Genomic DNA, 15,498 nt, shown 5'->3' on the forward strand with positions numbered 1-15,498 from the left:
GACATTTCCTTTTCATCTTTGATCATCCCCATACCCATTTTCAGGATTTCCAAGCTGGCTTCAGCTGGACACCACAGAGGACAGACATATTAAAGACTGGAGCAGAAAACAAATGCCTCTCTCTTCTGCCAGAGCAGACTGCAGATTTTGTCAAAGTGCTCTGGCAAAACTGGTACTCACTGAGAATTTGCAGATGGGCTGATCTAGCTGTAATGTCGTGACCATCTGAAAAGAAAGGACTGGAACAGGCTGAGACTGCAGTAAATATGTTCTCAAATAGTTTATTTCTTTTTTCTGAAAAGGCTTGCAATTTAAGTACTTATCTGAAAAATAAGCAGGCCAAATTCAAGATTATCCAATAGTGCCTTAAAGACGCTCTTGCAAATAAGCTTTGGAGACACAGAAATGTTTCAGAGCCAATACCACCAGGTCACTCAGTTTTACTTTGCACTTGGGCAGACTGATTGGTATGCCCTGCTAACCATTTAATGCAAACTACGATGATGACATGAAACATATGTGTTTATCAAAATTCCCCCTAAGCCATTTTGCTCAGCACTAAGAAATTCCTTGTTTTACATCATCATCATTTTTCCACAGCCTACTCAAACGAGCAGCTTCTTTGCCTGCAAGACACATGTGCTCCTCCATCATTATTCCTTGCACCACTACAGTTTAGTTCAGGATGGACCTGACTGCAGACTCAAAAGATTTGTGGTATAGCTGCTCTACTGATCTTCCTGTGGGCAGGAGGCCATTCCTGCCACCTGGGGTGGGATCAAGGGATGTGGATCTGCAGAACACCAATTTAGAAAGACTAAGGCGAGTGACAGACAAGGAATAAGAGCTTCTGCTTCCCCCTTTGTTCTTCCCACTAAAGCACAACCATAAAACCAGGAGAATGAGGTGGTGCTGTGGGAGTCTGTCTGCCTTCCACCCGGGAAATAACATTTCATCCCCATCCTGAGAGTGTTTGCTGTCAGCCAACAGTGACTTCAGACACCGATTTCAGATGGAGAAGTTGCAGTTCACATATTCTTTTGAAGAGTTCTGAAATCTGCAAGTTCACCACAAATTTCAGATTCATCATCGTCCTGTTTCTTCCTTCTACACTTGGATGTAATTTGACAAAAACACCATACTGTCACTGCAAACTCTGCCAGCTGGAATCCTACAGTGCTACACGAGGAAGTTTACAAACACTGATTAGAAGAGGCAGACATAGCAGCAATAGGTCCAACAGGCATGGAATTAATCTACTTTTATTTTAGTGAATGAAATGGGGGAGGAGGATCCCACAACACATTCTTTTCTTCTGATTTCCATCTTATTTTTAGTCCTGCTGTTTATATTTTGGCTAGACAGGTCCCGAACCACCAGTTCATCAGCAGGATGTGGCAGGCACATTTTGTACATCTCAGGTGGAGTTATCCTACAAGAGAGAGGTTTGTTTTATCCAGCACATGTGCTTTGTTTGGACTTCTTAGGTAGACTATGAATGGATTCCACTCTGCTACCAAACGTTTAGATGTTAAACTGCACAATAACAGATACTTCTAAAAACAGAAACAGGTCCCTGAAAGAGGTGCCACACTATATAAAGATCAAACCAAGGCCACCACAGGGAAAAAAATTAAGCTTCTAGAGAACACATAAATGTCTCACCAATTCCTTCAGAATAAGCAGATGTCTTAGATAACAGCATACTTTCAGGAATGATTCCTTCAGCAGGTGCCAGGTGCAGGAGCCTGGGGCTTGCTCCTGCTCTGGCACCTCAGTTTTGCCAAAAGAGCTGTGTGTGGGGCTGTGTTAGGGAACAGGATGAGGAAATTGGCTCCCAAAATAAACACACATTTTCTCCTTTTGTTTGTCAAGTCATTAATAAACCTGGATGGCTTCTCAGAGCCGTTTACCACATGGCCTCACAAAATGACTGTCCTTGGAGCGTGGAAGTGGACACAAAACAGTGCAGGTGGAAGGACCAGCTGTCAGTGGTAAGGACAGAGCAAGTGCTTCTCAATCTGGTATCTCTACTGAAACCAGCAGATTGTTAACCTGTACCCCAGAGGACACTTGATGATATAAAACTTCTCAAATTTAAAAACTAAGTTTAGACGAGCATTGGTTTGGTTGTTGCATGAATGAATAGATGCACAATGTTATTGCCATTAACTACAGTGAGAACAGAAACAACTGCCCCCAAAATAAAGCTACAAGCAGTATTTATCTACGAAAGGAATGAGCTGTGACACAGCTTGTAGCTTGTGCTGATCCACAAACAGAAACAATGAACAATTAATGTGATGCACGAAATACTATCCCTGCTGGCCTCAGTTTTAATTGTTTAATTGCTTTGTTAAACTTGGGGTTTTTTTCATCTTTAGCTACTCAGAATGTCTGATGGTTTCCACCTGTAATATGGTGCCCAGTCCTGTGAGACACGGGATGCATCCTGCCAATTAATGCTGTTCTTGAAGACTGTTCATGGATTGCTCCCTTCGACTCATTAATGTCACTGATAGCTGTGTCATCCTTGCTTGAGATTTCCACACACATCCTCTTCTGGGAGGTAAAACGTGACTGGAGCCCTCAGTGGGGAGAACTGGAACAGCTGTGATCAGACTGGTAAGGTTCTTCAGGTCAGGAGAACCACTTACTGCTGGTTTTGGGAAGCACTGCACCCACAGATCAGAAGGCAGTTCTCCAGCGCTGGCTTTGCCACAGGAGAGAGACTTCCCATTTTCCACTGTGTGCTCCAGAACCCCCTCGATCCCACACATCCAGCTGGCAAGAGGAGCTCTGCATTCCCAAGACAGCCACAGTAAATCACCACGGAAGGATTTCTACTGGGCCCAAACTAGTCCATATGCTCGGAATTTACAAAGGATGACAGGGGGTGAAGGGAGGTTTGTTTCGTTTTTAAATGAACCACCTAAGAGGTTTTGGTATCACAGTTCTCTCACCTGTTCTATAGATAATTGTTCCAGATGTTAAGGGAACTGGAGCTCAGAGGCATCATGGATGAATTAGTACCAAAAAATTCGAATTCTCAATACAGGCTTGAAAAAATTTCAGGTAGTTCAGCACAGTTATAATTTTTTAGCTACATCACAACATGATGAAGTAGTCTGGCTTCTTCCAGGGCTCATATTATCTATCAACACAGACCTCCCTGGTATGTTTTAAACATGCTCATCATATATTTTTTTTTTCTCTTCTGTATATATTACTACACAGCTGCCCATTCTACTCATATAGTAATTTCAGAAGAATGGACATTTTATGTTCCAGGAGTAATGTCCAGCTCCTGACATTAACTTGCTTCACCAACTCCAACCTGTTTTCCATACAACACAAGCAACTGAAGTGGAACTTCCAACTTGCATCTTTTCAGCCTAAAGGGGCTAAAAATACCTGCCTGGTATGTGTTCAGTCAACCATGGATAATGCTGTATCCCTTATCTAAAATGGCTAAATATGCTTTTCAAGGAAGGGTGACCATCATTTTTTGTATATAAAAAGAAAGAGTGAAAAGTAAAAGACAGCACTTGACTTAAAGGGAGATTTTAGAGAACTATCAGTAGCTGTGTTTTATCCCCTGTTTTTCTCAGGTGTACCGTTGCACAGTTCTTATATATGTAATTAAAGATACATTTTATTATTTCAAATGATGCTTTTATTTTTAATACATTTTACTACATTTTATTATGAAATTAACTTGAAGCTTTGTTTCCCCCAAAAATCTGCTCTCTATTGTCTCTGCTATCTGTCCTTGTTTGTAAATAGACCAAAAAAAAATATTCTCCCAAATGGAGAGTATCTCAGCTGGAGCAGAAATAAGACATAACTACTGCAAGAATAATAATAAAAAAAAAAAATCTAAGATTAAAGATAGAAAATAAGGCCATTCCTAATATAAAATTGCCTTAAGCAAGTAAACACTTGCTACTGAGTCTCTGAGTACATTACATTCTCCACACAAACAGTGCAAATCCACCTTTAGGCAAGGTTTTCCAGTCTTTTAATAAGATTTGCAATTTCTTGACAACTCATTTTTTTCCCCAAAGACAGTGGGTGAATCAGGGTAAAGCATTTCTGCTTGCTCTGAAATCAAATATTTGCACATACTTGTAGACACCAAATGGAATACTCCTTAATCTTTTCACTTTGCTGTGTTGTGGTAGACAAAACAATTATATTTATGTCCAAAAAAAGCACTACTGTTTGTTCACTGTGTGTCACTACACACGCTGCAGTGTAACTATTATGTCAAATATCACCACAGGCATCGGCACAGCTCAAATTTTCACAAGGTACTATGAAAAAGTTAGCAAATGATCATAATCATCAATCGCTGTAAACATTTATCATCATCTTTTTAACAAGTTCAAAATGCCCACTGGTCAACTGGCCCCATACACACACTGAAAAATGACTCCTAATGCATCTTAAGATGCTTTTCGCAGCTCTTCAGCTGTACTACCCAATCAGCCTGTGGGGACATCCCTCAGCATTCCTGCATTTTCATGACTGCATCTTCTGTATTTTCACGACAAAGGCTTCTTTAACAAGTTGCCACTGCTAAGTGACTTGCAGGAACAGTAATGAATCCTACAGTCACACACTCAGACTTGACCTTGGACGAGGATGGCTCAGTCAGTCCGGCTCTGTTTATCGGAGACTCCACTCAGTCATTCAGAGTCCACAGCACTTCTGCAGTCCCAGCTGCACGTCTTTTAGGCAGGTTGAAATTACTCTAATTTTTCAAGCTGATTATTCTGCATTAGTAGCTGAAAAGATTCCATTAAAAGTTCGAAGAGAAATTTGAGGTCTCTTTTAGTTTAGAGTTCTGCACAAACATAACTACATAAAAGTGAGACCTCAGAAGCCTCATTCTTGTCTGTCTTCCAGCAATATTAAGGGCTGAAAGTGACACCCCCCCTCCTTTTCTTTTTTCTTCCTTGTAATTTGAGGAATAATCTACTTTCTTGCCCTCAGTCCTATCCCATTTGCCTTGGCTTCCAGCTTCCCGTGGAGGTGGAAAGTCCATCTCCCCAATCTTCTCAGAGAAGCTCAAAGTTCTCACCTGAGCTCGCAGAGATCCAGAGCCATCATTCCTTCTTGGGTGGGTTAATCTGGAGAAACACTTCTGGAAAGTCCTGGTAAAGCCTTTCCCTAGAAATCCAGACTGCCAGGTGGGGGAACCACCTTGTTAGGACCTTCTGGATTACAATTCTTTTTCAGGGCCTCACCTTGACCAAGGTATTCACTGGTTTTATTTTGCAGCTACATGTACTGACATCCACATAATAAGCAAATGCTGTTTATACAGATAAGAACAAACCTTCCCAGAGGGGTCCTGGGTTTTTGTGTTTGTTTGGGGTTTTTTTCTTTGTTTTGTGGTTTGTTTTCTTTTTAATTCATCCACCCCTTATTTACCTTTCCTAAAAGAACAAAAACAAAGGTAAGGAAAAAAACCATGCTTCTGCAAGGCTCATTTGACCTTTGATTTTAGAACAGTAATTCTTGTTTCACATATGTAATTTAGGGCAATCTTTGGCTATTACAAAGAGAAAATACACTCTTTTATCTTTGTATTTACTTTTTGTTTAAGGTTAGGCTTTTTCAGCCTTTGTAACAAAAATAAGGGCTACTCAGTAGGAGCATTTCTTATTGTTACTCTGAAAAGATTTTTGATTGATTCATCCTTCTTCTGACTCATGTTATTAACACAATAGAAGCTGGGTTTGAAAAACAGAAAAAGCAATCATTTTGTTTAAGATATACACTTTATCCTTCTGCAAAATCCTTAATCCATTTTACTATTCTGTTCAACAAAATGAATTTAAAAAAAATCTTAAACTTTTTTGCGAAGGCAGCAGATAATTAGCAAAGATCTACTGATACTGGTTTTGCTCTCAGGATACAAAAGTAAATTATAACCTTGTCTGGACAATGCAGTTCAAGACTAGTCTTAAATATCAAAGAAATTATAGTCTGACCTTAACCTAAGAGGTAAAAATGTAGACTTAAGGTTTTCTTTGCAGAAGAGATTATTGAGAACTAGTCTAAGACTGAGAATCATCTGCCCTTATTAATACCTGGACAACTATTTCTAATTAGCAGATAAAAAAATATTTAAAATAAAATAAAATAATTGAACAGATTTCAAAAAGCCATATGATTTTATCCTGTATTGTAGAAATTGTTTATGGTGTCGTTCTATAGTTCAGAACAGGCAATTTCACTCTCCAGACCCAAATAGTTCTGGGTATTTGTCCATCTTTTTAGCTCCATCTTCAAGGTAATCAGATATAAAAGGAAGTCAAGATTTAAATGCTCAAAACAGAGACATGATTTTCTCAAATTCTGAGTGTTAGGGCAGACAAAAAAAAAAAACAAACAACAAACAAAACAACAAACCCTCAACAAAACATATTCATGTTCCATTACCATTATCAAACACAGTAAGAACAGGAAGTGCAGAACTCTCCAGATCTCACTGTTACCAAGACATAACCAGAGATCAACAATCTCTGGCTTGCACATAGGTGTATAAACTAGTCCAATGACAACCACATGCAAATGTCCAGTGCCCAAGTAAAACTGGCTCAGACTTTCTCCTGCCTCTTCCTTATACTTTCAAAACTCTTTCTTGGAAGTTCATGGAGGCCCCATGAACACACAGACTGACACTCTCATTCCCAAGAGCTGATATTATGATGGGTGCAATTTCATCAATCTTAAATTCCTCCACCTACCAAAATTTTCCTGGTGGTCAGAATGAAAAGTACCTCTGCAGAACACAGATCAGCCTGTCCTTGTGTATTCTCTGTGGTTTGAGGACTGTAACTCTCTGTTTGCCAGTGCTGCTCCCTTTTTATTTACTGCCACAACCTATCTACCTGGAAGGTGAGGCAGGAAAGGTAACCTAAAATTATGTTTAAAATTAACAAGTAAGACATGACCCTAAGGAAGAAACCACACATTATAAAAATAATTTTGAATGGCATAGTGAAAACATACATTTTCATTTTATATCATAAAAACTAGGACTACTCTTAGTCGAGTAGGAGAAACATTTTTTTGTGTTTTAAAAGAATTTATCTGGCTGACAGTGGAAACTCCCCAAGTTAATGCACACCCTACTGCTCTTCCTATCCTAAATGCTGGATAATCCTGAATCGAATTCCTGATATCAAAAGCTGCTCAGGTTATATGACTGTGAAATAACTAATGACTAGCTTAAAAATTATTCTGAACCACCTTCAAAACTTTTCATTTGAAGAGATGGTAAAACCATGCAAGTAATCACTATTTAAACTCTTGACAAGGCAGAATTCAAAGCAGAGGTGAGGACAGTTCATTTTCTGGCAAGCCCAGATGTACATTTCCTCTATAAGTTAATCTAGACTCTCCAATTACTTAAGTGTACTTCAACCTGAAATAGTGTAACAGGTTCTAACATTTCCCATTCAGATCTATTACTTTCATTATTAAAGCTGCTCTAATATATAATTCTGGTTTTGCTGTGTTTGCCATATAGAAAGTATTTACCATAAACTCCAGAGAAGAGGTCTTTCCACATACCTACATTTTAAATACTTTAGCTTTTAGTGTAATGGAAGTCTGACAAAACCACCTGAATAAGAAAAAAAAAAGACATTAAGGAATTCTCTGCTGTGTGAATTGCTGGCTGTTGCTAATAAATAATAATGACACAGATTTCCACCAAAGAATGAGCCATTTACACACGACTGATGCTTTTGCAGAAGTCTGCAAACAGCAGGTGAAACCACATCTGGTTTTCTATTTGGATGCTGCTGTCCAAATGCAGATTCCTGAACTGTTGTGTCAGGATTTCAGCCCACCAGGCCTCACAAGCACACAGACACACATCCTGCCTTGCAAACTCAATATTGGTGAGCTCAGAAGGAAGACTCACTTAACCATTATTGGTTCAGAATACCAAAATTAAAAAAAAAAGAGAATGGGAAATAACATGAGCATGCCACATTTGCAACCCGTCCTCAAGAATAGCATCAGGTATCATTTTATCTACACATAAAAAAAAATAAAAGAGAGAGACTCAGGTTTGTAATTCCTTTCCTTGTTCCAAGAAAAAAAAAAAAAAAGAGGAAAGTTTCACTTGGTGGCACCTTGCTACATCAGATGTTACAGCAAAACAAGGGTTTACATAACTTTCCAGCAAGCACAACTTCATTAAGGGTTGTCTGCATAGGATTTCCAAGTGCAGCCTTTAGTGGTTGGAGTTTAGTTGTCCCTCAAGTGAAATTTCTTTTCCACCCACCCCAGAAACTTCTTCTTACGCTATACACTGAGGAACATTACTGCCTCCTAAACACAACCCAGCTACAACATCAACAGCATTTTTTAACTCCAGTAGTATTTTATACTATCACAGTCAAGGGGCTAAAGACACTTTACAGGAACCCATTTGCCAAGTCACATGGGTCACCCACACAGAGGCTCATATGTCACAGAAGGCTGAGTTACAGAAAAGTAAAGAGAACCCTGGACAGAGAATTAAAAAGGAGACAACAGCTTGAGACCGGAGATTTCTGGAATGAGTATTATGCTCTTCTGCTACACTGAAATAGAAGGGGGAAGTACAATTTCAGGGTCATTCCCTTAGGAAAGAAGGGACAGCTGTCCTGCCGATCACGACAACCTTTCAAGCCTGGGGCTCCACATACACAGATTTTTCCGCAACACTCAGATTACAAATATACAACACCCTTCACCATGTACTAATTTCCAAGAGACCTGGTTGCACTGTAACTGGGTGGTGACACCGGGGTGTGACACTGGCTTGCTGCAGGCCTGGTTTCATGCGCATCCTTTATCAGAGTACACCATCTCTCCTGTCTCCTCAAGTGAGTTACACCACCGTTTGTTAAGCACGTACCAAGATAACCAGTGTCACAACACACCGTGTCCTGGCAGTGAGGTTCTTAGAGAGCTTCGTACAGACACGCGCCCTCAAGGAACAAAGACCTCCGGGTGGTGAAGGCCCCAAATTAGCCCTTTGGTATACACACCCTGCACAAGAGCCAACAGCGCGACCTGCAAAGGCTCACCCAATGTTTTCCCACCACCAGCCAGATCCAAGAGAGCACCTCCGAAGCCAGCACATGACAGCCACGGAGGCCGAGATCCAATTACACCCTCCAGCCCTGGGCCGGTTCCTCCGGCACAGCCAAGTCCTTACACTCCCTTACAGCCTCCCAGGACCCTCAGAAACCCAGGGGTGAGGTCCCACCCCGCCTCCGAGGCGTAGCGGGGCTGAGCTCTGTGCCAGCACAAGGACACCGGTGCCCCAAGTCCCCGGCGCGGGACACCGTGACCACCGTCCCTGAAGGGGCAGGAGCCCGGGCTGGATGCTGGATGCGCCTGCTGGTCCCGCCTCTGCCCCACCGCGAGCCGAGCAAACCCTCCAGCACCACCGCCTGCCCTGCTAATCCCGGCTCGCCGCGCCACGGCGCGGAGAAGGAGCTGCGTTAACGGGAGCGCGGCCGCAGCGGCCGCGGGGTGCGCCGAGCCCCGGGACGGTCCCCGCCGCCCGCTCCGCCCGGCACCGCCTCGGGCGGGGAGGGCACCGCTCCGCCGTGCCCTGACCCTCACCCTGGCTCGGCAGGAGCCGCCCGCCCCGGCACCGGAGCGCGCCGGGCAGCGCTGCCATCGCACCGCCCGCCCGGCTCCGCGCAGGGGAACAGCGGCAGCGCCGGAGGAGGAAGAGAAGGAGGAGAAGGAGCAGGAGCAGGAGGAGGAGGAGGAGGGCAGGCCCGCGCCCGCTCACCTGCAGGGGGAAGGTGGCCGCCTTGTTGCCCACGTAGCCGCGCACGACGTGGCTCTGGATGGAGAGCACCCGGCACTCGGGCTCCATGGCTGCGCCGTCCGCCCTGCCGCCCGCGCCGGGCCGAGGTGGCGGCGGCGGCGCCGGCAGCGGGAGCAGGAGCGGGGGGCGGAGCGCGGGCGGCGTGACGCGCTCGCCCTGCCTGCCCGCCTGTCACACACACACACCCCGCGGGAGGGAGGGAGGGGTGGATGGATGGAGGCGGGGGCACCGACTGGCTCCCCCCGTGGTGGTTGCCGCCCGGCGCTGGGTGCGGGGCAGAGGGGGCTCCCACCGCAGATCCGCCTCCTCCCCGCGGGTCCCTCCGCGGGTCCCGCCGCCGCCTCCCCCGCGGCGTCACCGGTCACGCGCCCCAGCGGCCGCCCCGCCCGGCGGTGGCACCGGCGACAGCGGGCACCGAGCGCGGGCACGGCCCGGACCCTGCCCGGACACGGCCGCGGCAGCGGGGAGGGTGCGAGCGCCTCGGCCCAGGCGCTGCGGGAGTCACCGGGGAGGGCGAGCTTGGAAAGGGAGCGCGGCGGGCGGTCTGTCCCAACCTCCCTGCTCGAGGAGGGAGCGCACGGCAAGAGGGTTGTGTCCAGACGGTTCTGGAATGCCTCCCAGTGAGGGAGACTCTACACCCTCTCTGGACAACATGTTTCGCTGCACAGGGAAGAAGTTCTTCCTCGTGCTCGAGTGGAACTTCCAGGGCATCAGTTTCTGCCCATTGCCTCTTGTCCTATTGCTTGGAACCACCGAGTCTCCTCTGACACTCACCCTTTAGATACTTATACAAGTTAACAAGGTCCCCTCTCAGTCGTCTCTTCTCCAGGCTAAACAGGCCTTTATCCATGAGAAGGATGCTCCAGTCTCCCAGTCATCCTCATAGCCCTCTGCTGGACCCTCTCCAGGAGCTCCGTGTCTCTCTTGTTGTGAGGAGCCCAGAACTGGACATACTAAAAGAGCTTTTTCTACCTGAAAGGAGGTTGCAGTGAGGTGGGGGTCAGTCTCTTCTGCCCATGCCCACAGTGAGAGGACCAGAGGAAATGGCCTTAAGCTGAGATAGTGGAGATTCAGATGAGATAGAAAAAAGTTTTTCGCTGTCAGGGTGGTCAGACATTGGAATAGGCTGCCCAGGGAGGTGGTGGAGTCACCATTCCTGGAGGTGTTTAAGCCCAAGCTGTGGGTGCCCTGACAGAGCACACCACCCTCACAGTCGGGTTCTGAAGTGAGTGCAATTGTGTGTTATTGACCCAAAAAATCCCTTCGGAGGGCTGTCAAAGAGAAAAAGAAGATGTATGTGTTGGCTGGCAAGTGCTACAATATATCAAGACTCTGCTGAGATAGGACTTGATAGTGTGTTTGGGACTTTCATCTTCCTCTGGCTATTTGTCATTATTGACCGTCACAGGTTCAATCACAGAACACAACAAGAAATGATGCCTGATGCCTCTTGTTCTTCTTTGTGGATAGCTTTGAATCGACTCTTGAAATAGCGTGATTATTTCTCAGCAAGGTGAAAGAGTATTTTCCTCATCATAAGTAATCTGTTGGAAAATGAGGGAACATGCTGTCCTCTTTTCAGTCGTCACTCCAGTTAAAAAAATTAGGGCTTATTCTAGTCTGGCCTGACTACTAACAGTTGCTTCATCGCCTGTAAATTTATACATTTCTTGAATTGCAGAAATCAGTGCATCTCTATGGTGTATAGAGCCAGGACAATGAGGGATCTGCATCACGTTATACCCCTGCTCCTGACTATCTTGGAGGGCAATTGTTGGAATACAGATTTTGTCTTTTTTTTCCTGTGTTTCCCACCTTCCTCACCAATAGGGTTTCATGCTCCACTTTGACCTTGTAAGCCTATGATACACACATTTGGATTTAGGTTCCTTTTGGGAATGACTCAAGATCTGTCTTGTGGGTTCCACGGTGTTGTCAGGTGAGACTGGGCCTTATTTAAGGCAGTTGTGTAGTGGCATTAATGTTTTGTCTCCGTAGTGCCTATACCAGTTGTATTTTCCCCTTCCCAGTAATGACATACTGTCCAAAGGAAAGGAAGTGTTCTGGCACTTACAGCTGTTCTTTCTGAAATCTGACCAAGCACGTCTGGCATTCTCACTGGAGCAAGCTCCCCTCCCAAGAAGGAAAGCACACCTCATGTGTTTATTAATGCCTGCCCTTAGGTTTTATACAGCCACTGCACCTGCACTTAGTAGATCACACAGGCAGAGCAAGGAATAGCCTCAAGGAAGTCTCACATGGCAGAGCACAGCTGATACCAGACACCTGAGCAAGGAAACTACAGCATGGGTAGCAATTACAGGATTGTTTAGGTTCAAAAAGACCTTTAAGGTCATTAAGTCCAACTGTTTAACCAGCACTGCCAATTCCACCACTAAACCTCGTCCCTAAGTGCCACATCTACGTGTCTTTTAAATAGTTCTAGGGATGGTGACTCCACCACTTCCCTGGGCAGCCTGTTCCAGTGCTTGACAACCCTTTTGGTGAACAAATTTTTCCTGATAGCTAATCTAAACCTCCCCTGGCCCAACTTGAGGCCATTTCCTGTTATCCTATCCCTGTTCTCCTGGGATAAAGTTCTCTTGCTTGCTCCCACACCACATGCTGTTTCTCCAAGCAAGTGGAAAAATCCACTCTATGCAAGATTGCTACTTTCTTCCTAATATTCTGAAAGGTCCAACAAAGGCAAGTACTCCTATAAAACTTCATGCTTTTCCCAGAGGAACATCTGAAGCATCCCTTTGTACTCTAAGCTGTAAAAATTGAAGTATTAATTGCTTAAGGAGTAGAACCTGCATACACAAAAGTAAGCAAGGGGGTGACTCAGCAGTATCAAGTGCCAATGTTTTTCCAGCTATGGGGGAATCTGTACGTCCATACACCAAAAAAGTTGCCACAAGCAAAGGCTAGAAAACAATTCCATTCCAGAAAGCAGCTCATCTAAAAGCATGCAGTTTCTGAGCAGTTCGTTTTTTAAAAGACTTTTCCCTATTTATTCTTTAAGTAGTCAGGCTTCTTCCTCATCAAAAAAGACTCTGCATCCCAGGAAAAAGTGAAGCTTCAGTTCCATAGTGATCATGCATCCTGCTATTCTATCGTTCTCAAAAAAAAAACCAACTCCTAGGTATCCCTCCAAATCTGGGGATTACTAAGACTATTCAAGGAGCAAATAACCATTCAATAGGTGACAGAAAGCTTCACTGGGAAAAAGGCAGGGCAGGTTAGATCAAATGCAGGCAATAGAGAAGCTGTCCTTGGCTTCCTACTACAGCTGCTGCAGTAGCACTGTGATGATACCTTTTGAGCTCCTGCCCTGTCAGTGGACTGTGCATGGAGTTTTATGGTGGTTTTTCTTAAGGTAACCTGACCACTCAAACCGGATCTCCTTGATCAGAACAGACTATTTGCTGAAAATAATGAATTTTGAGTAGAAGATCATCATAATTTGATCAAGAGAGAGGATTGTTAAAAAGACCACAGTTTGTCAACAACTGCCAATGTTTCTTCCACAAATGTTCCTTGTTCCTCCTGTGCCCTCCTCCTGTAACTCACCAAAATCCTCCTCACATCTCCCCCACTCCCCTGCTCAGCCTGTCAGTAACCACAGAGCAATGCACCCCATGGCAGATCTGAGGCAGTAATGCACATGACAGGCATCCAGCCTGCAGTTCTGGGAGATACACATCTTCACCTGCCCTCTTCACTCCTGGGCAGACAGGGCAAACATCCTTATGGGCCATTTGTTGCACAGGCTGCTGCCTTCCTGTGTCTGTGTTGTTACCCTTTGGAATTCCAGCTCACTGCGCATGAAGAAATTGCGAGACTGCAGTGAGTAACAAGCTTAATGTGGGTCAACAATGTCACAGTATTGCAATAAAGGTAATCACCTTTTGGACTGCACAAACAACACTAGAGACTGCCAGACCTATGAACTCATCCTTGCAGCGTACTGAGCACTGGTGGGGGCCCTGGTGAAGAGCTGTCAAGTTTTTGGAACGGCGTTTCATTCAAAGTGAAAAAATGGCACAATGGGAGAGGCTGTAAGAAGGATCCAGGAAGGCTCAGGACACACAACCTAGGAGGAAATGTTTTCTTTATATTAATGAAAACTCAGCTCTATCAGCAGCCTACAAATACATGCAACACAGAGGAATATAACACAGGGAATAAACCAGTGTCCATGATGGAGGGCTTGCTGCCGTTTTGCAAAGGATTATGAAGCACACAGGAAGAGATTGCTTTGAAAGATTGATGAGGTTTTATCTTCAGTTTGTTTGGTTTTTTTTTTCATAGCAACCGCAAGAAATATTTTATAAATATTGATAGATGTATTTAAATTTGTCTTGGAATGGAGGACAGACTTGAACTACCAAGGTCTCCTCAAGCCCAGATTTTCTATTTATGCACAATAGAAAAGATATGGAGCCGCCAAGAATATGACACACTGAGCTTGATAAAAGATGCACAGAGAGAAGGTCCTAAATCAGATTTTGTACACTGCATATGGATTCTCTAAATCATTGTAGACATTGACAGAAAATAAAAGGTGACAGTTATGTGAAAGTAGTATCAATACCCTCTCCTCTCCTCAAAAAGTCTTCAAGGCAGCAGAATCGGACCAGCAGAGAGTAATAACTAGAATCATAGAATTGTTTAGGCTGAGAAAGACCTTTCAGATCACTGAGTCCAGCTCTTAACCCAGCACTGCCAAGTCCATCACTAAACTACGTCCCTAAGCACCATATCACATTTTTTAGATACCTCCAGGGATGGTGACAGCCACAAGCAGCCTGTTCCACTGCTTGACAACCTTTTCAGTGAAGAAGTTTTTCCTATATCCCATCTGAACCTCCCCTGTCACAACTTGAGGCCATTTCCTCTCGTCCTGTTGCTTGTTACCTGGGAGAAGAGACCGACTCCCACCGGGCTACAACTTTCTCTGAAGGAGTTGCAGAGGGCAGTGAGGTCTCCCCTGAGCCTCTTTTTCTCCAGGCTAAACACCCCCAGCTCCCTCAGCTGCTCCTCACCAGGCTTGTGCTCCAGCCCCTTTCCCAGCACCACTGAAGAGTACACCTGTCCAAACCATGACCAGCCAGTTTTTCCAGAAGAATTCTGTGGGAAACTGTGTCAAAGGCTTTGCTAACACCTAGACAATGTCCAGTTGTGCATTCCTCAATCAGAAGACCATTTGTATTTAAAGATACTGATTTTTGCTTGTCAGTTCAATGTTTGCTAAGACAGATTGTAAAGCACCAATTTATGATTGTGATAGTAACCATAAGCTATTAGGAACATTTGATGTAGGAGGGGACTGTTGTCCGTGTTTTGTGCCAAATTTTCACTTGGCCTCTATTAAAGTGATTAACTTTGTCAGGAATTATCAAAATTAAGAGATGATCAGAAGATCAAATGGGCTATCTATTCATTTACACCTCTGACTGGAACCTGTTCTCTTCCACTGACTTGACAAATCTCCAAATATTTTGAGCATTTTTACCTCCAATACCAGGCCCAGTCTTGCAATCTTCACATCCATTGTTTTACAGAGGTAAATGGAAGTGCTTCTGGGATGGCATCCAAAGGGCTGGGTGTCAAGCTGAGAGACAGGCCAGTGATAA

General features: G+C 44.4%; 1 protein-coding gene across 1 annotated transcript in view; it reads right to left on the bottom strand.

Annotated features, from left to right (window-relative positions):
* Window positions 1-10,017, bottom strand: part of PDXK (pyridoxal kinase) — a 48,114-nt gene extending 38,097 nt beyond the window's left edge. The window contains exon 1 of the mRNA XM_050332124.1: window positions 9,821-10,017. Within this exon, the coding sequence (XP_050188081.1) occupies window positions 9,821-9,907 (87 nt within the window). The 5' untranslated portion in view covers window positions 9,908-10,017. The remainder of the gene's footprint in view (window positions 1-9,820) is intronic.
* Window positions 10,018-15,498: the final 5,481 nt, after the last annotated feature.

Source organism: Myiozetetes cayanensis, unplaced genomic scaffold (assembly GCF_022539395.1).
Source record: "Myiozetetes cayanensis isolate MyiCay16 unplaced genomic scaffold, myiCay2020 scf5-8, whole genome shotgun sequence".
Classification (NCBI taxonomy): Eukaryota; Metazoa; Chordata; class Aves; order Passeriformes; family Tyrannidae; genus Myiozetetes; species Myiozetetes cayanensis.